We start from the raw sequence: 25328 nt of genomic DNA on the forward strand, positions 1-25328 counted from the left end.
CGACTGGTTCCCTCTGCCAGGCCCTTGATAACCCCGGGGACGTACACTGGTTCTCCTCTCCAGTGATGTACCTTTACGTCCTTGGCTCGCTTTTCTTTCAGAGTCTTCCCGCTGTGGGTCTGTGTGTACACTTTAAATGTGCAGCCTTTAGCGCGTGTGGCTTTTCTTCAGTAATACATTTACTGGCAGCCGCCACACGCTGGCGCGGCGCACTGAAGCCTCACACTAATGCTATAGGCGCCACGTGGCCCGGGGGTGGGGGTGGCGCTGAGGGTGGACAGCGCCAGGTGAGGCTGTTCGGATGCTCGGTCTCACCAGCGTCCTGGCTCTCGGCTCTGCGTTCTGCTTGCACACGCAAGGTCTGTCCTGGTCTCTCACTTCCCTTTGAAATGTGGGTTATATTCTGAAGCTGTGAGATAACAGAAAACAGTGGCCTCTGCCCTGGTCCAGGCACAGAAAGCTCCTAAAACGCTTGCAATCCCCTAAGGGATCAGACCATGAGCAGCATCTCTTGCTCTCGTGGGGCTCCTGGGTGGGGGATGGTCACCAGGAAGACCAAGCCTTGACGAGCAGCTTGGCATTCTCAGCTCCACCCTCACGCTCCAGAGTGGGGAGAGGGGCTGTAAGCGGAGTTAGTATTGATGATACCCACGCGAGGAAGCCTCCACAAAACCCAACCATACGCAGCTCAGAGAGCTTCCGGGTCGGTGAGCACATCTGCACTGGGAGGGGGACCCCGACCCCACGGAGACAGAGTCTCCTGTGCTTGGGACCCTCCCAGACCTCACCCTCGGTATCTCTTCATCTGGCTGTTCATCTTCCTATGGGACTGAGTCCTGAACCTGCGAGATCTGATGCTTGCTCTGGGGAGATAGTGTCAGAATTGAGTGAAACTGTAGGACACCCACCCGGTGTTGCAGAGAATTGCCTGTTATGGGGAAATCCTACACATGTCTGGTGACCAGAAGTGTCAGGAGTGAACTGCTCTGTGGGAGTGTGGTGTCTACGTAAGGCTAAAGGAGAAACACGAGACGGGAGAGCTGCATTTTTCCCAGCGCTGGAAGGAAGAGACTTAAGTTTTTCCTAATTCAGATGTTCCAGTGCTTGTTTTCATGGCATCTATTCTAGTTTATCCATTGTGATTTTCTTCCATTTCCTGGAAGCTTTGAATTTGATCTTTTCACTGGTTTGGGAAACAATCAGCTTCATTTTATCCTTGTTTTTCTGGTGGTGGCTTTTCATTCATTTAGTGGTTTTCGATTATTTTTTTTTCACATTTCACTCTGATGTATGAAATGAATTTTGGTGTATAAGACTCTACAGATATTTTGAGAAATTGCTCATAAATTGTTAACATCATTAGAGAAATATCTTTCTTGTCACCTTTATCCAATTCCAAATATAACTGTTACCATTCGCAAATTGAATTTCTGTCTGTCTATAAATAGGTCTACATTAAAGGCAGCATCCCACTGTGGCCGTTTCATGATGGACTTCAGGGTCAGGCAGAACAAACCCCTCGGAAACAGGGTCCTCCACGCTGCAGAGGGACCTGAACTAGACCAGCCAGGGAAGCACCAGGAAAGTGCCCTAAACCGAGTCCAGAGCACATCTGGAAGGGTCCGTCGGGACACACGGGCTTTTGTCTCAGGCCTTCTCGGCGTCCAAGGAGACAACTCATCATCTCTTGAGCAGGGAGGCTTGCCCGAGCTCCATGTGCTATGTGACGTTTGTGTGTGGGTGCACCAGGCAGTAGGCAGAGCAGCCCAGACCCAGCGTTACAGACCTGGCGACACCCAGCACAAAGGGCCACGGGAGTGGTGACCAGAGCAGGCGGTGGGAAGTGACTGGAGGTATAAACTCGCACCTCCGCTTCTGAGCAAGGCCCCTGGGTTCCCTCCAAATGCAGCCAGGGCTGGACTTGGACCGTCCTGAACACTTTCAGCCTGTCTGTCTCGTCTGAAAAATCACACTCAGGGAAACACTGAAATCTGTGTATAACGTGCCTGACACGCAGCCCCCTGGCATTCCTGACGGCCTCTCAGCCCCAGGCGGACACCTGACAAAATACGCAAAGTGTGGACCGTGTCACAACACAAAGTGCCCCCCAACCAGGGAATGGAGGGGGTGGTGTGGGAGGCAGGGGACAGGGGGCACAGAGGGCCCTTTACAGCAGGGAGTGGGCAAGGTAGGTTCAACCCCGCCAGGAAAGAAACGGGAGCCAGATGAGGGGCTTGGTGTCTGGCTCCAGTGCGCTGGCAGTGCGGGGACGGGGCAAGGTCAACGAGGTCAACACGACCCAGAGGGCCCGTCGGAGGAGCTGACCCTCAGGTCCTTCTGAAAGGACCGGAAGGAGTAAATGATGCAAAGCAGGACAAGAAGTAGGGTTCTCAGAGGGCAGGAGCCAGCAGGCTGGGGGTCAGCTGGCCCGACCTGCTCAGAAAGCCCCGTTGACGTGGATGCACCTTGCCCTGCAGAGCGAGCCACGATGAGGAAGAGCTCACTCTCCCTGCTTTGGCCACACCCCAGGCTCACACCATGGGCTCCTGAGCTCCAAGAAGGGACAAGGACAGACGCCCAGTTCCAGCAGGGAGGGCACGCACACGATAAATGCAGAGACGGGCAAGGGCAGCTGCCCTGTCCGGAGGGACGCTGGCCCATCCCTGGTGGGGGCTGAGGTAACTCCAAGGCACCTGCTGGGCTGGGAGGTGGACAGTACCCTTGTCCCCTGAACCGCCTGCAGGGCCCTCACAGGAGGAGGTGTGCCTGAGGGGTCCCCGGGCGGTCACGGACACACGTGGCCCTCAGCCAGCTCTAGGGTGGGTGAGTGCACCTTGCCAGGCTCTTATGGAGTCAGAAGAAAACAAACCCATGTCCCCAAACCCTGACTTCCTTCCCCATAAAATGACCCGGAAGTTTCCTCGACAGGGAGAGAATTCCCAAAGGCTGATTTTAATCCTCATCGTTCTAGTTATATACCCATCTCTCAAAAGCCTTCTTCACTTTAAATGAAAGTTCCAGCATCAACAAAACACCTTCAGTAAATGAACACCAAATGTTTCCATTTTTACTTAAAAAAATTAATTCCTGTTGATGATCATTTATTCATCCGACAGGCTTTACAGAGAACGTCCTGTGTGCCAGCACTGAACCAGCCAGCGGGGCTGGAGGTAAATAAAACCCACGGGGAGCAATCAGAGGACCAGCCCTGGAGGAAGCCCAGGAAGGGAAGGGGGATCTGGGCGGGGCCCACCTGCTGGGGACAGAGACCCAGGGGCTCAGCGGCCCCGGAGGCCCTGCAGCATGTGACGCCAGACCCGAGTGGGGACACATCTGCCAGGTTTGCGCCTCTGAGGAACATGCGACTTCCCCAGCAAACGGGGCAAAGAACTTCCCTTGGGGTCCGGTGTTCCATCTTTTATCTCCACCCTTCTGAGCCGTTTTTTAGATAAAGTGAACGACTTCCCTCAAGCAATGGCCCCTTCTTCCCCAACAGGCTGTACCTGTAACTAACAGTGAAAAACACAGTTGTATTAGTTCCAAACTGCCCAGAGGGCGAAGACTTGTCTTCCGTTGGATTTTTCCTTTCGATATGATTTAAAGACAGTGTATCATGGAGTCTTAAACACGGTTAATTTAAATAAAACTGATTGAAGATGAGTGTTCGTGCTGAACAAGATGAAAATTGCCATAAACTCTAAGAATTCACTGTTCTACCAAATCAATAGCATTAACTGGTATCAATAAGTACAAGAAGGGGCTTCCCTGGTGGCGCAGTGGCTGGGGGTCCGCCTGCCGATGCAGGGGACACGGGTTCGTGCCCCTGGTCCGGGAAGATCCCACGTGCCAAGGAGCGGCTGGGCCCGTGAGCCATGGCCGCTGAGCCTGCGCGTCCGGAGCCTGTGCTCCGCAACGGGAGAGGCCACAGCGGTGAGAGGCCCGCGTACCGCAAAAAAAAAAAAAAAAAGTACAAGAAAGCTGCAGAATTACTTAAAAGTACAGTAAATGTTAAGTGTAACAAAACTTTTGATTAAATATTCAAAAAGAAATTCATTTTTAAAAAGAACCCAAGAAACTAAACAACGGCAGCTCTGCACTGCCTTTTCAAACGCTTACAAAGTGGAGATGCCGAACGCCACGCGCGCGCTCCCCGCCCCACGCTCCGTAAGCTGAACAAACAAGACTCTCGTTCATCGGTGAGGCCCCACGCGCTCAGGAGCCCAAGCGGCGTCCAGCGCGCGGCCTGCCAGGCCTGCCTTCTCTCAAGGCCACACTCTGAGGGCTGCACAGCTGACGCAAGCATGCCAAGGACGCAACTGTACACAGTCCGTTATTAATAATAAAACCCGACCACCCAAACCCACAAGCTGAAAACCGCCAGGGCTGCCGCTGGGACCAGCTTGGAGGGGAGCAGAGAACATTCCTTCGCCCCGTCAAGGGCCTGCCCGGCAGGCAGCAGAAGTCATTTTTTACTTTAAACGTGTTTTCTGAAGTCAAATCTTTTCATATCTTGTGAGGCTGAAGACGTTATTTTTATTGGAACTTTCTGGCAAACTAGGAGGAGTTACTGTAGACCAAGCTGGTGAACGGGGGTTTGCTGGCACGCCGGGCGCACAGCAACTCGCCGATCCTAGCAATCTAAACCCTCCATCCTCTGTAAACAAGCATTCCCTCGTTCCAAAGAAAAGCACGTGGAGGAGGCACACTGAGGGGAGGGCAAGGAACAGGGGTCGGGCAGGGAGCGGGGCCACGTCAGGGGCCAGGTGCACGGGGCTCAGCAGGTGTGCCTGAGCTCTGGACCCCACGCACCACCCTGCCCGCAGCAGAGCCCCTCCCAAGGGCACCTGTGAGGACCGGGGTGCTGTCGTCCACGGGGCAGCTTCTATGGAAGCCACAGAGGGAGACCACTGAGCCGCCAAGACGCTCAGGCCCCTAACCCGGAGAGAGGACGCTGACCCCGACCCTGGTTCTCAGCCTCCATCGCACCTTAGAGTCGTCCCAGGAGTTTTAGAAATGAGAGCACAGGCACCTGTCCTCTGCTCCAGATCAGTGCGTCACAACTGGGGGGCTGGTTCCTGACACCGTGTGCTACAGGCTCAGGTGTGGTCAGACCCTGGCCGCACCCTCAGCGCAAAGCAAGTGGTGGTGAGACCAGCTCGGCTGTGTGGACCAGCTGGGTAGGTGGCAGGCGGATGCCATGGGAGCCAGCAGGCCAGGGAGTGAGAGCCGTGAGTGTGATGGACCCCATCTGGCACATCAGCCCACTGCGGGGCCGCAAGGTGGCCCACAGACCAAGGTGCAAGCAATTCCGCTTCTCCTGATGCCTTTCTGTCCTCGTTTCTGGAATCTCGACTGTGGGCCATCACTGAGCCTGTACATCACCATCTCACCAAATTGTTGTGATCCAACGAGATGTACCATTCAGATTTAGTAATTACTTTCAAGTACTAATAGAAAAATTAGATTTCACGTGGAATAAAAACTCTCTTGACCTGCTTTCTAAATTGAAACTCTATCAGACAGTTAAAGTGAAAATACATTTAAAGTGTATTTACTTCAAGAGTGAAACGCTGTAGTAACTGTTGGCAAAGCTGTTAATTTTATGTATCAAAACAACTAAGAACGTACAAATACTGGGTTCAAGATGGCGGAGTAGAAGGACGTGCGCTCACTCCCTCTCGCGAGAGCACCGGAGTCACAACTAACTGCCGAACAGTCATCGACAGGAGGACACTGGAATCACCAGAAAAGACGCCCCACATCCAAGACAAAGGAGAAGGTGCAGTGAGACGGTAGGAGGGGCGCAATCACAGCAAAATCAAATCCCATAACCGCTGGGTGGGTGACTTACAAACTGGAGAACACTTATACCACAGAAGTCCACCCACGGGAGAGAAGGCTCTGAGCCCCACATCGGGCTTCCCAACCTGGGAGTCCGGCAATGGAGGAGGAATTCCCAGAGAATCAGACTTAGAAGGCTAGCGGGATTTGATTGCAGGGCTAACCATTTTCAGTAGTTGAGGATAAAGAATTTTGGAGGTTTTTCGAGGTTAATATGTACTGGTAGGGGGCTTCCCTGGTGGCACAGCGGTTAAGAATCTGCCTGCCAATGCAGAGGACACGGGTTCGAGCCCTGGTCTGGGAAGATCCCACACGCCACGGAGCAACTAAGCCCGTGCGCCACAACTACTGAGCCTGCGCGTCTGGAACCCGTGCTCCGCGATGGTAGAGGCCACGACAGTGAGAGGCCCGCGCACCGCAATGAAGAGTGGCCCCCGCTCGCCGCAACTGGAGAAAGCCCTAGCGCAGAAACGAAGACCCAACACAGCCAAAAATAAATAAATAAATAAATATGTACTGGCAAAGGGCCTAAAGACTTCTGTTTTTACTCACGGGCATAGGCAGAGTAAATCACCATACGGTCGCGACATCAAATCCCGGCACAGGAGGGAAATGCACATCCTGACTTACTGACGCAGGATTAACAGGGGGCCAGCGTGTTCACCTGAGCTCTGAGGTCCCGGGCAGAAAGGACCAGAGCCTGGGGATGTGAGAATGGGTTCACTCGCCCCCCTTAGGTCCTGGGTGTATCGCTGCAAACGACAAACTACCAAAACAAAGAGGCCCAAATACACACGAGGGAGTGTTTGTTCAGCCACAACCTGGGAGGGACACGGCACCCTGCGGGTGGAATGCCGAACCGCGTCCATCCTTTCGTGCGAGCCCCAGGCTCTCTGCCCAGTGCTGACATGGGGAATTCCGTCTAATTTTCAAAGGGGGAACGGCATCCAGAGGAGTCCCCTGGCTAAGATCCAGTTGGGTGCCTCCTGGAGGATAACAGACCAGGCTGGTCTTCGCACAAGCGCGGCCGCAATGGAAAGCAAAAACTGGGGTCAAAGGGCAAACGTGCAACCTGAGAGGTGGGTCATCGCGTCTCCTCTCGGCCAAGGGGCGTCCTAGCAGCTGCCACCTGGTGTTGGGTGCTCACTGACGCCCTCAAAACAAAACAACTTTGAAGAAGGTAAGGCTGAACACACAGGTGAGGCTCACTATGCGTCTGGGATGCTTTAGGGTTCTTAGCATTTTTTCAGCCCACTAGGGGTCTGCAAACATTCCTGCAAATGCTTAAGTCAGACCCAAAGTGGGGCTGAACGCCCCCTGCAGCTCCCAAGTGAAGACAAAGCTGCGGACCAGCCCTGAAGCTGGGGCGCCCGGAAGCACAGCCCCGGGAGGGACACCAGCCAGGCGGCTCCTGCCCCGGCTCCGCTTCTGGGGCCTGGGCCGCGGGGCCGCGGGGAGAGCCGCCTGGCGAGGGTGCCCACGCCGCCAACCCGCCGGCTCCGCCGCGCACTCACTCTCTTTGCCTTTCTCCTTGTGCTTGAGCTGCTGCAGCTTCTGCTCCCGCTGCTGCTTCGCCAGCTCCTGCTCTTGGCGGTGTCTCTCCAGCTTCCGCTGATGCTCCAGCAGCTCCTGCTGGTGCTTCACGGCCAGCAGCTCCTGCTGTTGCTGCGGGCAGGGAGGGAGGAGACAGAGACGGTCAGAGCCTCGCCCCGAAGCAAGACGACGAGACAGACACACACGCGAGAAGGTCGGCAGAGGGCCAGCCCATCCCCGCGCCGCTGTGGCCGTGGGGACCTCGCGCCCTGCGCACGGCCCGCATCTCCAAGGAGGTCCCCTCGTTCAGTCTGTCCAGGAAGCAGGGCTGCTCGGGGATGTCTCCTAACCACTCCACGCTAAATACCAAAAATGAAAATAAAAATGACCGAATCGCTAGAAGAAAATACGCCTGAAGATTTGCGCGATCTCATACGTTGGGAATGCCTTTCGGGGGATGACGCAAAAGCGTACGAGATGGTGTGGCAGCTTCGGGAAATCGTTTGGCCCATCCTTACGAGGCTAAACACGCACCCACGCGAGACCTAGCAACCCCACGCCCACGACTGACCCAAGAGACGTGGAAACACATCTGCGCAAAGCCCTGCACGGGACTGTGCGTGGCAGCTGTGCGCACGGCAGCCCAGCCCGACACACCCCAGACGTCTCTCAGACGTGAACCCAGTGGCAGAAGTGTGTGTCTGTACGTGAGAATCCCACCCCGCAATGAAAACGAATAAACCGCACAAACGGGAAAAAACACGCATGGGCTGCAAGACAAGCGAAGCGAGCGGGTCCGGCGTCGACAGGGCTGTGGGATACGGGCCAGAGAAGAGTCAACATGCAAAGGGTCTATTCACACGAAGTTCTGGAACAGGAAATCCTAAGACGTCGTGATAAAAATCAGAAGAAGGCAGCTTCTTGGGTGAGGCAGGAAGACGAGGCAGGAGGGAGCTGTGTAGGGTGGGGACCGCCTGACAGAGACAGCATTTGCTCAGGTGCTCAGGACTGCCGAAGCGCAGCGGACAGACACTCAAGGCCCGTGCGTTTCGTCGTGTGTAAATGATATCACGTATTTTCAGAAATGACAGAATTGACAACATAAAAAGTTACCTTCGTAATAAATACTGTAAACACAATTAAAATATGCAAAAGAGGAGCGAGGAAGCCTCTGTGCAGTGTTCGCAGCACGTGGTAAGTTACTAAGGCTACGGTGAGCGGCCCCTGAGGTGAGCAAAACGACCAAGAGGGTCACCGAAAGGTGGTTCAAAATAAATGGGGGACAAGGGCTCAAGCTCACCAGCAATCAAATCCCGCTGTCCCTTACTGCACTGGAAAAGGTGAGAAAGCACAAGCCGGCCAGTGTGGACCGGGGCTGTGGGAAGAGGCTCAATTAAGCCGACACGCCGGACACCGGTTTTCCTCAAACCTCGACCAGCAGAAGCCCCTGGGGGGTGGTCTGTGCTGCCTCCTCCCGCCCCACGGCTCCCCCATCCCCGTGTCTGCCCCCTCGCTCTCTCTCGCTGTCTGTCTCTGTCCCCCTCTCTGCCCATCCCTCTCTCTCTCTCTCTCTGTCTCTGTCCCCCTCTCTGCCTATCCCTCTCTCTCTTGCTGTCTGTCTCTGTCCCCCTCTCTGCCTACCCCTCGCTCTCCCTCTCAGTCTGTCTCTGTCCCCCTCTCTGCCTATCCCTCTCTCTCCCTTTCAGTCTGTCTCTGTCCCCCTCTCTGCCTAGCCCTCGCTCTCCCTCTGTCTCCCTGCACCTGCCCCTCGCTCTGCCTGTCTCCCACCCCCACCTGCCCCCACTCTCCAGGGCTCCGGCCACGCACACTTGCCACCATGGAAGGACCTGAGGGCCTGAGTGGGGTCAGCCTGGCCGCCCACACCCTCCACCCCGGCCACCTGCATGGAGCCGCCCTCGTCCACGGCACCTTCCAGGGGGCCCCCCGTGTCCCCCTCGCTGCTGGGCAGGGCGGGCCCACCCCCTCCCTGTCCCCGGGTGGAGGGATGGGCTGGGGGGGGAGCCGGCAATCTGTCACCCAAGAGGCCCTGGGACTCTCCGTCGAGAACGCTTCACCGACGAGCGAGCTCCCTGTCATGGACCACGTGTGTGAGACACAGCACGACTGGCTTTGTGGCCACTCCCGGGGACCGCGGCAGACACCTCCTTGCGGCCCCGCTGGCCCACGTGGGAGCCTCCGCAGACGGCATGGCCGGCCTCCCGGCCCTGCTGCAGTGGAAGGGACCTGAGAGCAGGGCCCCTACGGAGCCTGGTGGGCTGGTCAGACCTGTGCCCACACGCGCAGCAGGGGACCCACGGCCCTGCCCACAAGCCCTGCCGCGAAGGGGAGGGGGCTCCTTTCCAGCTGGGACCACAGGGACAGAATGGCAGAGAGGTGGCTGCAGCTAAGCCCAAAACCCGCGCAGGAGGGAGGGAGAGGGAGGCGGCCGCGGACCACCCAGAGGAGCCGGTGTCCGGACCCCGCGCAGCAGCTCGCACCTCCCGCGGGAGACTCTGCGCCATGCAGCAGGGCGCGCAGGGGCGTGGCCGCCAGGAGTGGGTGCACCCAGCTCAGCACCCACCCGTGGCGTCCCTGCACACTGAGTGCCGCTGCTGAGAGCTGTCTGTGGAAAACAAAATTACCTTCCCAACACCCGGCTTACAGGAACTCAGGGCAGGAAGAACGCTGCAGAGGCCTTGGGGGCGGCTGCATTCCAAGAGCAGATCTCCAAGCCAGCTTCCCGAGTTTGCAGTCAGTACAATCTGGTGTGACCCTGAGCTGAGCTTCGGTCCCTGTGCGTGTCCATAAGATCAGCTTAAGAACTTTGCTAATATATTTCAAAACAGTGGTGTTTTCTTCTCTTTTAAAAGGAAAACCGAATGACACCACTGGGACAAAGAGTAAATGAGGTGGGGCTAAACCATGTCCCTTGTTATCATTAGTTTTCTTCCAGGAGGCAGTACTCAGAGCTGCACTACCTGCTCTTCTCAGAACAGGGTCGCACACCGAGGAAGGTGCCTCTGCCAGAAGTACTTGTTGATCCGTATGGATTCAGAGAATCCTGCCTGGGGGCCCCATGGCTGTGTCTGTGGGCAAAGGCCCCTAGCGGCTGTCACCAGGCCACTGCCCACCACTCTGGGATTCCACCTGCGTGGCCAGCCTCCAGAGGCGGACAACTCAGAGGGCTGCCTGGTCAGGAAGCCAAGGCCGTGTCCTGAACAATGGATCTCGGAAGGAAGAACCTCGCCCCCTTGGTATTCCCTACATCCCCAGATTGCCTTAGGTACAGCCCCGGGTTCCCTTTCAGCTGCTCAGTGCTCATTTAATGTGTAAAGGAGGCGCAGGCAGAAAGGTCTCACGATATTTACTTTTCACCCAGAGCGCAGAAGGAAAGTGAGGTCTCTCAGCTGTCGTTACAAAGAGACTAGAAACAACCACCCCAGACCCCGAGGATTAAAGTTCACAGGATGACAAAACTCCCAGAAAAACGATATTGTCATTTGAGTGTTAATGAAAGGAGCAATTAGAAACCACAACTCTGATTCCCCAAAATGCCCCAGAGCACGACACTGTAGAAGCCTGGCATGGACAGCGTGGAGCCAGGACTGCTGTGGGGACACGGGGCTGCCACGGTGAAGTCCACGTCCACCTGGGACCGGAACCCGGAAGTTCTGTGCATCAAAGGCCCAACGGGCTTGCCGTGTAGGTTTTCCAAAGATGGTCAGGAAACGTCTAAGGCATCACATGGCCCACGATCTGAGGGGAGTGCAGGGCAGACCCGCTGACCCTCGGAGGCCACTTCTGATAGACAGCATCCTCTCCTGGGCGCTGACCTCCAGGCTCACCTGCTCCCTGGCCATGGTTTCTAGGGACCATCTGCGACTAAACTGTTCTTCCCTATGGGATCCTCAAAACGGAACCATGTCCATCTTTATCTCACTGGACTTCCTGGCTCAGATCGAAGAGGCACCCTCATTTCAGTACATGCAGAATCACTCTTCCCTCTGGCCTCATGGCACATCAGCGCTGTCAAAAGGTCCCCTGGATGTGCCACTCATGTTCCCACCCAAGTCTGGATACTCAAATGCCGCAAAGACAAAAAGGTCAGCCACCAACATGCCGGTCAGCAAGAGGAAGGCCGGCATCACAGACACCCGGCACTCTGGACGCTGCGGAAGCTGCGGACTGGACATGGCCGTGCACGCTGGGGGGAGGGGAGCGTGAAGGGGGAGGGGAGAAGTGATGGGTGAAAGTGGTCAAGGGAGAGCCTGGCCGGCCTCCCCTTCCTCTGCCCTCACCCCCCAGTCTCCATTCGTGTGACACGCGTTTTCCTCCCAGGTGGGGTGCCTTGGAAGCTGCATCCCCTTGACAGTGGCGGGTCCCCTCCGTCTGCAGGGTATCCTGGCTCCTTCCCTCCATGGGCTCACCACCACCGGGCCACACTTCCTGTGGCGGCTCAGGGCTGACTGAAGACTCAGGCTGTGTCTGAGCCCGTCCTCTCTCCGCAGAGGGGAGGTCTGAGCGAGCCCGTGAGGGCCCCGGGCCAGATCAAAGCCCGTGTATTTATCAGCAGGCGCCAGTGAGGAAGAATGAGATGAAAACCATGTCGCAAGCCAACGCAAGGGATGGCTTTCTTCGTAGAGCAAACGTCCGCAGCCGCCACCTCTGGAGATACACACAACGACCCTCCTCTTCTACAGCTGCAGGCAGCCCACAGCACAGAGGGCACCGCCAAAGGTGAGCAGGACGCCTTACAAAGCACGACACTCTCGTGGGCCACGAATGCCTGGTGGCAAAGGAAAAGCCGGGCCCAGCGTGGCAGCCCGAGGGGCCATCGATGCCCCCTGGGGCAGCAGGTCAGACAAGGCCATCCACCTGCCCGTAAACAACTTCCTAGAAACCCAGAGTGCCGGGTTTATGAGCAATTCCTGCCGTAAGCCCGTTAATTAGGCACAGACAGGCTCAGGGATGACGCAGGGCTTCTGGCTGCCACGCGCTTTCCCAGGTACCAGGGTTATGGCAACCTAAGTGCGTCCTGCAGGCTCATTAAAAGTTGCCTCAGGTGACCCGGAAGCCGGGGCCCCAGGTAACATCTCTCCAGCTACCTGGGACAGGTAATAAAGAGAGTAAACATGATGGCCTGGCTCCCAGGGCCATAAAACCAGGCTCCTTTCAATGTTATCCTTTTCCCTTCAAGGAAAAGAGTCACATGCTCAACTAAATAGCTCTTAGAGCTCTCTCCCGTCCACGGAGACAGCACAAATCACACCGACAGACTTCACACACACACACACACACACACACACACACACACACTCACGTACGTATAAAAATTCAGCCTCACTAGTAAAAAAGGACATGCAAATAAAAGAGTAGAAATCGCTTTTAGCTTTTGCCCATTAGACTGGAAATACCCTGCGAGGCCTGGGAAAGGGACACCCAGGCTGAACACAGAGTTGGAAGGAGCAGGAACTCTTCTGGGGGGCGACCCGGTTAGACCCTTTAAAATGTGTAATGCGCACACAGTAGTTTTCATCTGAAGCGGTTTATTCTGAGGAGACCTGCCCAAAGGATGGGGCCTGCAGTCGGGTCCACAAGCAGGAACTGTGGAAGATGAGCCCCCGTCTCCCAGGACGGCACCTGCCAGACAGACGTGTCAGGACAGGTTCCCGCCGTGCTGTGTAGACGGGGAGGCTGCAGCGCCAGGGTCACAGGATTCAGCCCCGACTCTGGACTCTGGCTGCTTCGGAGCCACAGCGGGCGTGGCATCCACGCCAGGAGCATCCCCAGGCTCCTCGCCCACTCACAGCCCGTGAACCCACGGGCTCCTGGTGCCGGCAGGACGGACCCGTCTAAAACCCCGCCCAGCGCAGGGGTTCTTCATGGGGTGATGAGAATGGTTTGGTACCAGACAGTGGTGATGGTTGTACCATATTGTAAATGTGCTAAATGTCATTGAATTGTACACTTTAAAATGGTCAAGTGATGAGCTTTATGTTAAATGAATTTTACCACAATGAAAAAAATGAGTAAGGGAAAAACTAAGTATTTTCCGTAAAGAAAAGGGAAAGAAAACGAGCAGCCACTTCTCTCTGGGCTCCGTCGGGTCAGGAGGACCACAGCCCTGAGACTGAGGACGAGCAAGGTCCCCGTGTGTGTGCCCCGGGCCCTCGGGGTCCCTGGACGGCCGCTGGGGACGAAGGCGGAGCCTGGTTCTCCTCCACGCTCCCCGCATCCTACCTGACGGGCCCCAGGAGAGAGCAGCCTGCGTCGGCAAAGGGAACGGGCAAACTCACCTGCGATGAAAATGATGAGAACCCTGCTGGGCACTAGAAAACTACAAAATAGCTCAGGTGGTGATTCAACCGTGTCCAGCGCCGACCCTGCCAGCAACCTCTTCCAGGAGAAAAAGGCCAGGCCTCTCCACACAGGACCCAGGAAAGGCCTTTTGTCCTTGGGGAGTCACCTGCCCGGGAGTGCGGCTGCCTGACCTCACACCACAGGAAAATGGTTACAGGCCTGGAGAGGGTGCCTACCATGCAACCCCAAGGGAGTCCCCAGCACAGGGAGGAGAGGCCCGGCTTTGCCTAGCTCTCCTGCAAGCCTCACACCCAGGGCAAGCCCTCACCCAGGGTCCAGCCTCAGCCACACAACCGCAGTCCGTGGCGTGGGCAGGGGCCCCTGGTGCACGTGCTGTCACAGATAACTTTCCAAGATCCCAACATGGTTACAGAAGTTTTAGTCAATGCATGGAAACAAAAAGGGAGGAAACAATTATAATTTGCAGATGACATTACTGTCTACTTAGAAAACATGAAATAACCAATTACAAATTTCTTAGGACTAAGAAGAAAATTCTAGACATTGGTTGGCTAACAAATAATAATGAAATCAAGGGCTCTACACTGACAGTGACCAAGTAGAGAATAAAATGAAGAAACATTCTATGCATAACAGGAGAAAATAGATAAAATACCCAAGAATAATTAAATATAAAATCTACACCCCTTATATGAAGAAAATAAGACGAGACTTTTCGTAAGGACAGAAGAAGCCTCAAATCACAGGTGGTAATTCCATATTCCTGGATTAGACAGTTAACAGTAGAAAGTTCTAGTACACGTCCTGCTGATTTATTAACTTGCGGCAACTTCCATTAAGCTTCCAGAGCAACTTTGGGGGACGTTATGAGAAAGGGTTCCGATGCTCACCTGGAAAAATGAAAGCTCACCCGGAGACAAGCCGAGGGAGTTAAAAATGAAGAACAAATGTGTGGGGAGTGGAGACCTGCACGGTCGGATCCTGAAACATGAGCACAGGCTCCTGCTGACACAGGCTGGGGCTGGTACGAGGAACAGAGGGGGCCGGAGACAGGCTCGGCCAGATAAACACGCGCTGATTATGGGACAGAGCTGGCATCTTTTAAATCGTTAAGAAAACTGCTTTGCTTCGTGAATGAGGCGAGGCCAAGCAGATAACTGACAAAACATAATGGACGTTGAAATAACGCCAACTTATAAAGAACACTCATACACTGATGAGAAAAAGGCAAGCATTGCAACAGAAAAACAGCAAAGAAAACGATCATTGGTAGAAGAAATGCAGTAAGCGGATAGCAATATGGCGAAACCACAATCAAGAAACTGCAGGCACGACGTGGGACAGAATCAAAACAGAACGTGAACAAGTTCCACTAACGCATCAGACTGCGGGGTCAGCCCTGGCCCCTCTCCTCTGGGAGGGCAGTCACGGATCGGCCAGCCCGCTGTGTGCGGACCGTGGAAGAGGGAAAACGCGGGGGTGGGTAGCGACCCGCGCAGCAGGCTGTGGGTGGGAGGGAGGGTGCCCTGCAGCGCCCCGCAGAGGCAGCTACCACCTAGGACAGGTCAGTGAGTGCTGGCTGCCATGGTTACTGCTGCCTTACTATTCTGCTCTCGGAATAAGCAAGGGGGGTGTGTGTGTGAGAGACAGAGAGACAGAGAGAGACAGGGAGACAGAGAGACACATGCACACCCAGGACCTGGTGTAGCTTTTGGAAAGAAACATGGCAAGAAATAAAAGCCACAGAAAAGGACTTATCCTGGGTCAGCAATACCATTTCTGTTTTGTTTAGACAAAGGCATATGATTCATGAACGAGGACGCTAAAAACAGAAGAAAAACTGGAAATGACCTTAATGTTCAACTCTTCAACTATTAGCACTTATTTGAATTCATTGTAAGACTACAATAAAACCATTAAAATCATGCTTTTGAAGTGTATGTAATGGTAAAGGGAAATGTTAACGATAAATAAAAACCGCACGTCAGTATAATCCCAATTCCATAAAACTACAGATACACACACGCACAATGTACATAATACAAGGTTACGGGAATCCACTACAAAATGCAATAGCTTTCCTAGCTAACAGCGCTGGAATCACATCTTCTCTGTGATTTGCAATTATCCGATAATTAACGTTAATGACTGTGGCGATCAGAAAGAGATCATGATGAAAACATCCTTGTAAATAACGACACTGTCTGGGACGCAAACAGCAGGGCCCTGCTCCTCTCTGGTACACAAGCCTTGGGGAGTCTGGGGGCCCGGGACCTTCCCCCTCCTCCTCCCGTTTACCTACGCAGGTGTTCCTCCCGGGGTGCAGGAGGCTCCAGGGAGATCTGTGGGGAGGACGCTGTGAGCAAACGGTTAATGAGGAGGTCAGACGTGTGGGTGAGCGTGGCTGAGTGGACACAGGCGTTCACTCCCACTCCTCCCGGAACCACGAAGAGGAACGGCGCTTTTTAGGAGACACGGATTCACAGGAACAAAGCCTGCAGGAAGGACTGGAGAGCAGGTTTGTCGTCAGAACTCTGGAGATGACACCCGGCAGCACCCCAGAGGCACAGCCCAGACGGCACGGTCAGCGTCGCGTTCTACTCCATCCGTGAAATGGAATACTCGATACATTCCCAATACAAAATTGTCAGTATTTGCCAAATAGCAAAAAAACCACACATTTATGGAAACATCACTGCCGTGGACGGAGGTCAAGGGGCGGCATGCCTGAACCCAGAACCTTCAGAAGGTGGCCAAGGGATTCTGGCTTGCACGGAGGGCTCCCAGCGTGCAGACCCACAGCCCTGTCGCCTTCCTCCTCTCTTCACGGTGCACCCCCACTTCTCACTGTCCCCCTACCCGAGCCCTCTTCATGTGCACCCAACTCTTGTCAAAATCACTGTTACCACGCCCTCTCCCGCCTTCCCTGGACTAGGGTGAGGATCCCTCCTGGAGAAGAGGACTGTGCTCCAGGCCGGGTCTGTCACAGCCCTGCAGTAGCCATTCCTCTGGGTGCATTCCCATACGAGCTCTCACCCTGACCTTCAGACTTGCCTTGGCCAGCGAGGTAAGAGCATCCATGACTTACATGGAGGCTTAAACCACTCTTGCCCTCTTGCTGAGCTTGGAACTCAGAAAGCAGCACATAATCCAGCTGCCAAGCACCAGACTGGAAGTGAGGCTACTGTAGGAAGCACTATATTTGGGGTAGTTTGTTATGCAGCCAAAGCTGACTGAGACACTCACGTAACAGATTCTTTGTGGTCTTATAAAATAGTGGCCATCACCACTCAAGCAGGAAGGACTTTGTGCTGGCTTATATGCTGTAATTGTTTTCCTTTTTGCAAAAAGCAAATATTTAAACCATTGATCCTGATCTAGAGGTATAACAGATTCATATTTCAGATACTTTGAAATGCAAAAATCATGTTACTACATCATTATACTTAAAGATAGTCTGCAGTACGAGACTGAAACTGTAGCCATGATCACCAGCGTTTGCCCACAGTGAGAAGAGCTTACAGGTTTCTCAAACTGTGGGACTGGATTTGCACTGGAACATAGGGAGCTCAGCCAATAGGAAGGGAGGAAATCGCTAACTCCAGGGAAAGCTAAGAGCTGTATCAGAGAGGTCATGAAGCCATTGCATGGTGTGTGTCGGCAACAGGCACCCACACAGACACAAGAATGGAGCCCCTGCTGGTTCTTTAATCAGAAGGATGGTCTCAGTATATGAAGCACCCGAAAAGCGGCAGTGTATGTGTGTGTGTGGGGGGGGGGGGCGGGGATGGTGGGCGAAAGCCTAGTCTCTCCAGCAAGTGGGAAATAATCACCCCATGGGATCTTTAATGCAAGGACGAAGCAGACCATCTACAAACTTCTACTGGCAGAAGCCGGCAGAGACCTGGGGCTGGGGAGTCAGATGGGAGAGCAGGGAGGGACAGCTTCTGCTTGTTTACACTGTACTACATTTCCATTAGAAACACTGGAAATAGGGATTCCCTTGATAACATTTTAAAACAATTCAAAATGACACACAACAAACCCCCAAAGCAGCAAATCTAGGTAATGCTACATTTGCCAGGTGATCACCTAGGCAATCCCAGCTGACATAAACACCCACGGACACCACACTCACTACTCTCACAGCCCTGGGCCTCAGTGATCATGCTGCCAGGACCCCATTCTGGGGAGAAGAAAACTAACTGTGCAGGACAGAAAGGGGAACGGGGCTCCTGAATCAGCCATGACCAACAAAGACTGCATCTAGTACAAGTGCAACACTGAGTGTCGAAACCCTAGGAAAGATCTTCTTTACCCAGGGTTAACAATTTGAGTTACATTTTAAAAATTATTCCCTTTTAAACTATAAAATCCTACTCAAATTCACTGATGATTTAATGACACTAATTGGACTGTGTGCTCCAGAAATCCGTCTGACAAACACCAGTGCCAAACGTCACTGACAATATGATCCCTTGTGAAGAGCGTAAATCATCAAAGCAGAAGCCGACTGACGGGATGATACAGTTACCATAGTTCAAATGGCTTCAGACGAATGAGCTCCATTTTAAGTGGAGAAACAACAAACGATTAAAATGCAGAGAGCATGTAACCTTGAGATGCTTCCTGAGCTGCGTTTCTGGGGCTCCCACCATCTCTGGGAGCACCCAGCCTGTGGGTCAGGGGGAGCTCGGGGTACCCCTGACTTTCGAGCCCTCTCTGCGCAGTCTGCAGGTGGACCCAGGAGGGAGACTCTGTTCCATCTCAAAGAGGTGACACAAACTCCTGGAACACCAGATGAGGAGAGAAACTGGGGGTCAGGGAGAAAAAGCCCCCCCCAGGCCGAGGCCCCAGGACAGCGGGAAGCCCGGTCTCGCCCTGAGGGGGAAGCACCAACCGGGCTCAAGCAGTGATCCTAATGTTTCTTGCTGATTTGTGCAACCCCTCACATACGAGAGGTCGCTGATATCGCAATTTCTCATTTTTTTCTTGTAGAAGCTACAGACTCAACCAACACAGACACGAGAACATAAGCAACTAGCGTCTTCCTTAACCCTGGTCAGCACAAAACCCACCATCGCCAGTTTCCGGTACAGTCTCTCAATCAGGGGCTGTTTGAGTGAGGACGAGGGTGCGAGGGGGAGTGAAAACAGAGAGAGAAGTGCGAATCCCGAGTTCCTTCTTTAGCCAGGCGCCGTGCCGGGCCCGCAGATGCCAGAGGTGGGTGGCTGCCCGCTACCAGGTAGGCACGTGGATGGGTGACCTACGGGGGGGAGGGGCACACACAGGGCTCCACCTCCCAAGATGAAGGGCAGTGTGGGCCCCCTGGTCACCAGGAGCCCAGTTAAAGGGGGGCGTATCTGAGAGGACCGGAAAGACACAAGACTGCAGTGATCCTTCAGGCTTCTGAGATGAGATCAAGATACGGGGCAGTTGCGCTTCCCTGGTGGCGCAGTGGTTGAGAGTCCGCCTGCCGATGCAGGGGACACGGGTTCGTGACCCGGTCCGGGAGGATCCCACATGCTGCGGAGCGGCTGGGCCCGTGAGCCACGGCCGCTGAGCCTGCGCGTCCGGAGCCTGTGCTCCGCTACGGGAGAGGCCACAAGAGTGAGAGGCCCGCGTACCGCAAAAAAAAAAAAAAAAAAAAAAAAAAAAGATACGGGGCAGTGAGGGCCAAAGTCCAAAACGCCGGCTGGCGAGGAAGTCCGCTCCGCGTGGGCGAGCAGCGCTACTGGTCGGGAGAGAGCCAAGGATGAGCTTCTAAATTGCTTTTAGGGGTCACAGAAATGTGAGGCTGCAGCTTCAAAGACAAAAGGAAAGGGGCGGCCTGTGGGGGGGGCTTCTGTCAGTACTGAAAGGCAGGCACCTTGTCTGGCGCTGCTCAGAGCCAGACCCCTCGGGGCGGGGCCTCAGCGGGAAGCCCCACCCCCGTCCCGGCCCCCCCATCCCCACCCCCGCCGCATCCCCGTTTCCCCTGCACCGCCCAGAGCAGCAGCAGTGAGCAAGGCGCTGGCTTCCCCACCGGCAGGGCAGGTCCAGGCTGCATCCCACAACGCATCCCACGGGGCTTCCCTCTCCTCCCAACAGCCAGGGGGAGCGGGCGCTTCGCATCAGGGGAGCAAAGCGCATCGCGCTCGCTCTCACGGACCCTCGACCACTCCACCCCAAACTCAAGAGCGCTTATTGAACAGCAGAGGACCACGATGGCCGCGGGGGCGTCTCCACGGAGACAGGTGACCTCTCAGGCAGGAGGACTCGCTGGCTCAGAACGCTACAAGCAAAGCCATGAGGCCTGGACTTCCAGCAGCTCTGGACAGTGTTCTCTCCTTGGTTTGTCCACTGCCAACCTCAGAAGGCCCACGGGGTCAGGGCAAAAGGCAGCAGTGGCAGCAACAAAACTGCCAAGACCCACGGCCTCGGGTGCAGCTCTCAGCTGGCCAGAGGCAGAAAGAGACAGTGCGCGGTTACTCTGCATGGCGCCAGGTGCAGGCTGACGAGGAAGCCAAGGCCGGCCTCGGCGACGTCCAGCCGTAGGTGGTGTTGGTCTCTATGGAAAGGGCATCTCAGAAGCATGTGGGCTTTTAATTCTCCAGATCCCTGCTGTCCAATCCAGTAGCCACTAACCACATGTGGCTGCAGTGCAGCTGGTCCAGACGGAGATGTGCTCCACGTGTCTCGTCTGCGATGGTCCACTAAGACTTAGCGTGAACAAAACTACTTATATGGATCACAGGTTGAAATAATATTTTAGAAATATGAGGTTAAATAGAATACGTTAAAGTTAGCTTCGCCTGTGCAGCCAGGTTCCCGGTGACCCCAGAGGTCCCTGCCTCCTGGTACTCACCCCTTGTCTGGGCCCCTCCTGGGAGGGCTGGTCGTATGACAGTAGAATAAGGTAGCAGAGGGTTGGGGGCTGTCACTTCCAAGATTTGACCGGAAGACACCGAGGCCGCCTTCTTGGACACCTGGATCTTGGGTGTCCACTTTGGGGAAGCTGCTGTTAGAGGCCCACGTGAGGAGGACCTGAGGCCTCCGGCCCACCACCGCAGGAGTCCGCTGGGAAGTGGGTCCTGCGGCCCCACCCAGCCCTCAGCCCTGACTGGCAGCTCAGCAGCACCTCGCGAGAGACCCTGAGGCACAGCCAGCAGTGAGGCTGCTCCTGGATTCCTGACCCCCGGAAGCCATCAGATAGTTCACGTTTGTTATTTTACCCAGCTCAAAAGCTTCTGGGTAATTGGTTACATAGCAATAAGTAACTTACACAGCTGGTTTCTTTTGCTGTTTTAAGGTGGCTACAGAAAATGTAAAATTACCTATATAATTTTAATATATATACATCTCTATTGGACAGCACTGCTCTCCACGTTCCCAAGTACAGTGAGCACACCTTATGGTCACAGATGTCATAACTGGTCCCTCAACCACATGACGTGACTTCTCTATGCATCACTAATGCATGTTTCTTTCTAATAGGTTGACTTTTGAAGTCTGAGATCAGATTAAGTAAATGCAGAGAGTGTGTACCAAAAAACAACCTATGTTAGTGTTTTTCTTATTCCATTTAAATGAAAAGTAAATATTAATATCTTTTTCAAATCATAAAGAGTCAGTGGGAAAAATGAAGAGTGGACAGACAAGTCCCAAGAAGAAAATAAAGATGATTTGCAAACACGGGTGTTTCTCCTTGCCAGTAATGTTGCTATTAATGGACATACCTTATCTTTGTAGATGAAGTCCGATGATAAGCATTTCCCCTAATTTAAGCACGCTTCTACAGCCTGACTTTAAATGCTGTTCCCACCATTGGCCACATCTGCCCCAGTTTACTCAACCAGTGCCCAAGTGCTGGACACGCAGGTATTAACTGCACAGCGAGGAATAGGGCTGGGTGTCAATCTCAGCGCTACGGCTGGTTATCAGGGACGGTCCTTACTCGCTCGGGAACCCCGGGGCCACAAAGAGCGCGCAGACTCTGAGGGATCCCGGGGGCGGACGGCAGGCGACTTACTTTGATGTGCTCGTGGAGCTGGGCTTCGTGCTGCCGGGACAGCTGCTCGTGCTGCCTCTGGAACTCAGCGATGAGGATCTGCCTCTGGAGCTGCTGCTTCTGCTTGAGGGCCAGGAGCTCCTGCTGCAGCTGCTGCTCCCGGATGCCGGGCTCCGTCGCGGGCAGCGGAAACTGGTGGTCCAGGCGCAGGTCCATGGGCACCGCCGGGGGGGCCACCGGCAAAGGCAGCGCCGAGGCCACATCCACTGCGGGACAGAGCACAGCACAGAGCGCTGGTCACCTTGGAGCCCCCAGCCCCACCCACCCTCGCAGAGAGCTGCCGCCAACAGTCGGGGTGCCCACACGCGGAGGGCCACTGTACGCTTTGGACGCCTCTGCACCCCCTCCCTCAACAGGCTCAAAAGGCACGACCCGGAGGCCTTTTGAGGTTTCTATCCCTCGGGCCAAAATCAGTGGACGTTTGGACCAGGACACACACTCCTGCAAACTCTCTTCCCTCCACCCGACCCTCCACGAAGGGGCCCCTGCTCTCTCAAAGGACCTTGCTGCAGCCCCAGCAGCCTTTTCTGACATCCTTTTTGAAAGTCGACGAAGAGAAAAAGCAAGAAAAAGGCTCTAAAGAGCACTGAACACCCATAAGTAGAGAGGCAAATTGCCCATGCTTTTCTTCTCCTTTTCACAAAGACACAGAAGAGTTGTATGCAGGAACCACAGGACAGTGTGTGCCACTTAAGTGGTCCAGACGGACGCTCCGGACGGGGAGAGCGTTTCCATGGTGAAGCGAGCGCCCTCTGGAAAACAGGTTTACCGGCTGCAGCCAATAAGACGCTCCCCCGGCTCGCCCGCACAGCTTGCGCATCAGGGTTACGTGCTTCTGCGCTTTGCCAGGAAACGGACTGTCTTCACTGCACTGATGTATGGCCGAGAAAGAGCCACAAGTGACTCTGATTAGAAACAGAAGCTGAATCGATCTTAAGGCTTACAAATCAATACCAAATTAAAGTGAGAAAAAGAATGCGGAAAGCGAGCCTTAAATTACGGACCTCACAAAATAACCCGACGTGGGTGCTCCTACCGTGACAGGACAGCATGTGAAAAGCCGAGGGGCGCCGGCGGGGAGCCCCTTACTTCCTGCGAGGCTCCTGTGCTGCTTCCCCTCCTCGCAGATGAGCGCCCCGGGCGCTCCTCGTACAGAGAGGAGGGAAGACAGCCCAGCACCGAGGCCCATGGTCCCTGTCCCTTCCAAAAAGTCCCCCTCACAACCTGCTCTGGGCTCACGCAACGGCACAGACCAGACCCGGGGACCGGAGGCTGGGGCCTCGCCCTCTGGGGGGCTCAGGGCTCCAGTGGGAGCCCAGACTCAACACTCACGGGCCCCGCCAATGCCAGCCCCTCACCACCTGGCACGGGGCCTCATCCTAGCACCTCTGCCTAGACCCTCTGCGGGTCAGGCCTTGCGACAGACACACCTGGCCTCGTCCTGGGGGCTCCCTAAGTGAGCGTGGGCCACTCACAGGCCGGACATAACCCAGTCCCTCAGGAAGTCTGTGCCCCACAGTCCATAGATTCTGGAAAAACAGCCCATAAGTGGAACAACCCCTCAGGAGAGGGAATTTCTGTGGTCACTGCCAGGCGGCAGGTCCCATGCCGACCATCCTTCTGATGAGCGAGGCGAGGTGGGGCGAGGCCCAGGCGAAGCCCTGGGTTCTAACCCCCGAGCTGACTCCCTGAGCCCTGGAGTCCTGGACTGGAACGTGGCCTCACACCTGCAGGGCCGCTCACCTTGGAAGAGTGCAGGACGCTGCTTGGGACAGAGCGGGGCCCTGGCTCTGGGGCTGAAGTCACTGTCTCTCCCACCCCCGGGACCAAGCCCTGGCCTCCACCCCAGGCCCCCAGAGCCTGGAGCAGCTTCCATGCAAGGAATGCCTGGGACCTGGCCACAGGGAATGGAGAAAAATCCTCAATATTCAAGCAGTTTCAGAAAATATTTAATTCTCCTCTTTGAAGCCCTAACAAGCCTGGGATAAATACCAGCTGACTGTTTTTCTTCGGTTTCTTCCCCAAACTTTTAAAATGTATGTATTTCTGTTTTTCTAGTGGGGTATGAGGCTTGATGTGTGGCGAGGTCTTTATTTGATATTTACGTGAGAAAAATCTGCACAAATGAACTTTTGGTGAACAGGCCTGGGGACCGGTGGATCCCACCAACCTCCTTTACCAGCTGGTAAAGACTGGCTTTTATTCATTTCCTTTTTCTTCTTTTTTGATCATTTTTATCATGTAATATAAGAAAATGGAAAAAGAGTGCAAACAACACCAGTTTTATAAAACCTCAATCAATATTTTCCCCCATCTGCTTCAGACGTTCTTTTAAGGAACACAATACTATGGAGGGCAAGGAGGAGGGCTCAGGAAAGAGACTTAGAGAAAAGAGAAAGTGACCTGACGTCTTAAAGGAAATTCAGTTCATGTTTTTCTTTCTCCGGTGGGGAGAGGTGGTATGTATTACCCTGCTTTCACTGATGAAAGTACTGAATGCTTCCTGAAAAACATTGTAACTGTGAATGATGGCAGATTTTTCCAGTTCCCTTTCTGCATCCACAGATGGGCTCAAAAAGTTTTTCTACTAACCGGTTAACCCACCTAGTTCCTTCATGGATTACAGGTGAGTTACTTAGCAGACCTCCTCAGGTTAGTTGGCCTTTGCTTTCTTTTTGGTCTGCGTAGGGTCTTTATTGCTACGTGTGGGCTTTTCTCTCTAGTTGTGGCGACCGGGGGCTACTCTTTGTTGCCGTGCGCAAGCTTCTCACTGTGGTGGCTTCTCTTGTTGCGGACCACGGGCTCAAGACCCGCGGGCTCAGTAGTTGCGGCACACGGGCCCCAGAGCACGCGGGCTTCAGTAGTTGGGGTGCATGAGCTCAGTAGTTGCGGCGTGCGGGCTTCAGTAGTTGTGGCGTGCTGGCTCAGTAGCTGTGGCTCGCAGGCTCTAGAGCACAGGTTCAGTAGTTGTGGCACATGGGCTTAGTTGCTCCGCGGCATGTGGGATCTTCCCGGACCAGGGCTCGAACCCGTGTCCCCTGCACTGGCAGGTGGATTCTTAACCACTGCGCCACCAGGGAAGTCCCAGTTGGCCTTTGCTTTCTAAGGATAAACCCGACTCTTGGTCTTCCTGGGTTACACACAGACAGACAGACACACACACACACACACACACACACACAAAGACGCCGATGCCTTCAGCCTGTGACCGTTTCATTACGCACATTTGAATCCATAGTCCTAGGTGAGACTGGCCTGCGGTGTCTCTTACACTCTGCTTGTCTAGTCAGGGAGCGGAATTTTAGCTTAAGAAAATAACCACAGAGAATCTGTGAAATAACCATATTGCCTGCATTTTGTAGCAGTATCATCTCACTTGCCCTGACAGCAGGGGTGGTCAGACGTGGTCCCCGCTCATGTGACGTGCCATGGTGACCTAAGACACTATGTAGGAACAAGGCCATCCCCACGATGCTGGGCAGGAGACGACCCATCCACCGCTCACTGTCGCACCCCCTCCCTACTTCTGATTCTTCCTAGGCGGGGTCAGGAGGACCATCAGAAATGTCTAGTAGTTATAACG

At 54.5% G+C, this 25328-nt stretch overlaps 1 protein-coding gene across 1 annotated transcript in view; it reads right to left on the reverse strand.

Moving 5' to 3' along the window:
* Window positions 1–25328, reverse strand: part of HDAC4 (histone deacetylase 4) — a 159050-nt gene that overhangs the window by 85681 nt on the left and 48041 nt on the right. The window contains exons 4-5 of the mRNA XM_065880195.1: window positions 21707–21951; window positions 7356–7506 (exon numbers count right to left, since the gene is read on the reverse strand). Coding sequence (XP_065736267.1) covers window positions 7356–7506; window positions 21707–21951 — 396 coding nt within the window. The remainder of the gene's footprint in view (window positions 1–7355; window positions 7507–21706; window positions 21952–25328) is intronic.

Source organism: Phocoena phocoena, chromosome 7 (assembly GCF_963924675.1).
Source record: "Phocoena phocoena chromosome 7, mPhoPho1.1, whole genome shotgun sequence".
Classification (NCBI taxonomy): domain Eukaryota; kingdom Metazoa; phylum Chordata; class Mammalia; order Artiodactyla; family Phocoenidae; genus Phocoena; species Phocoena phocoena.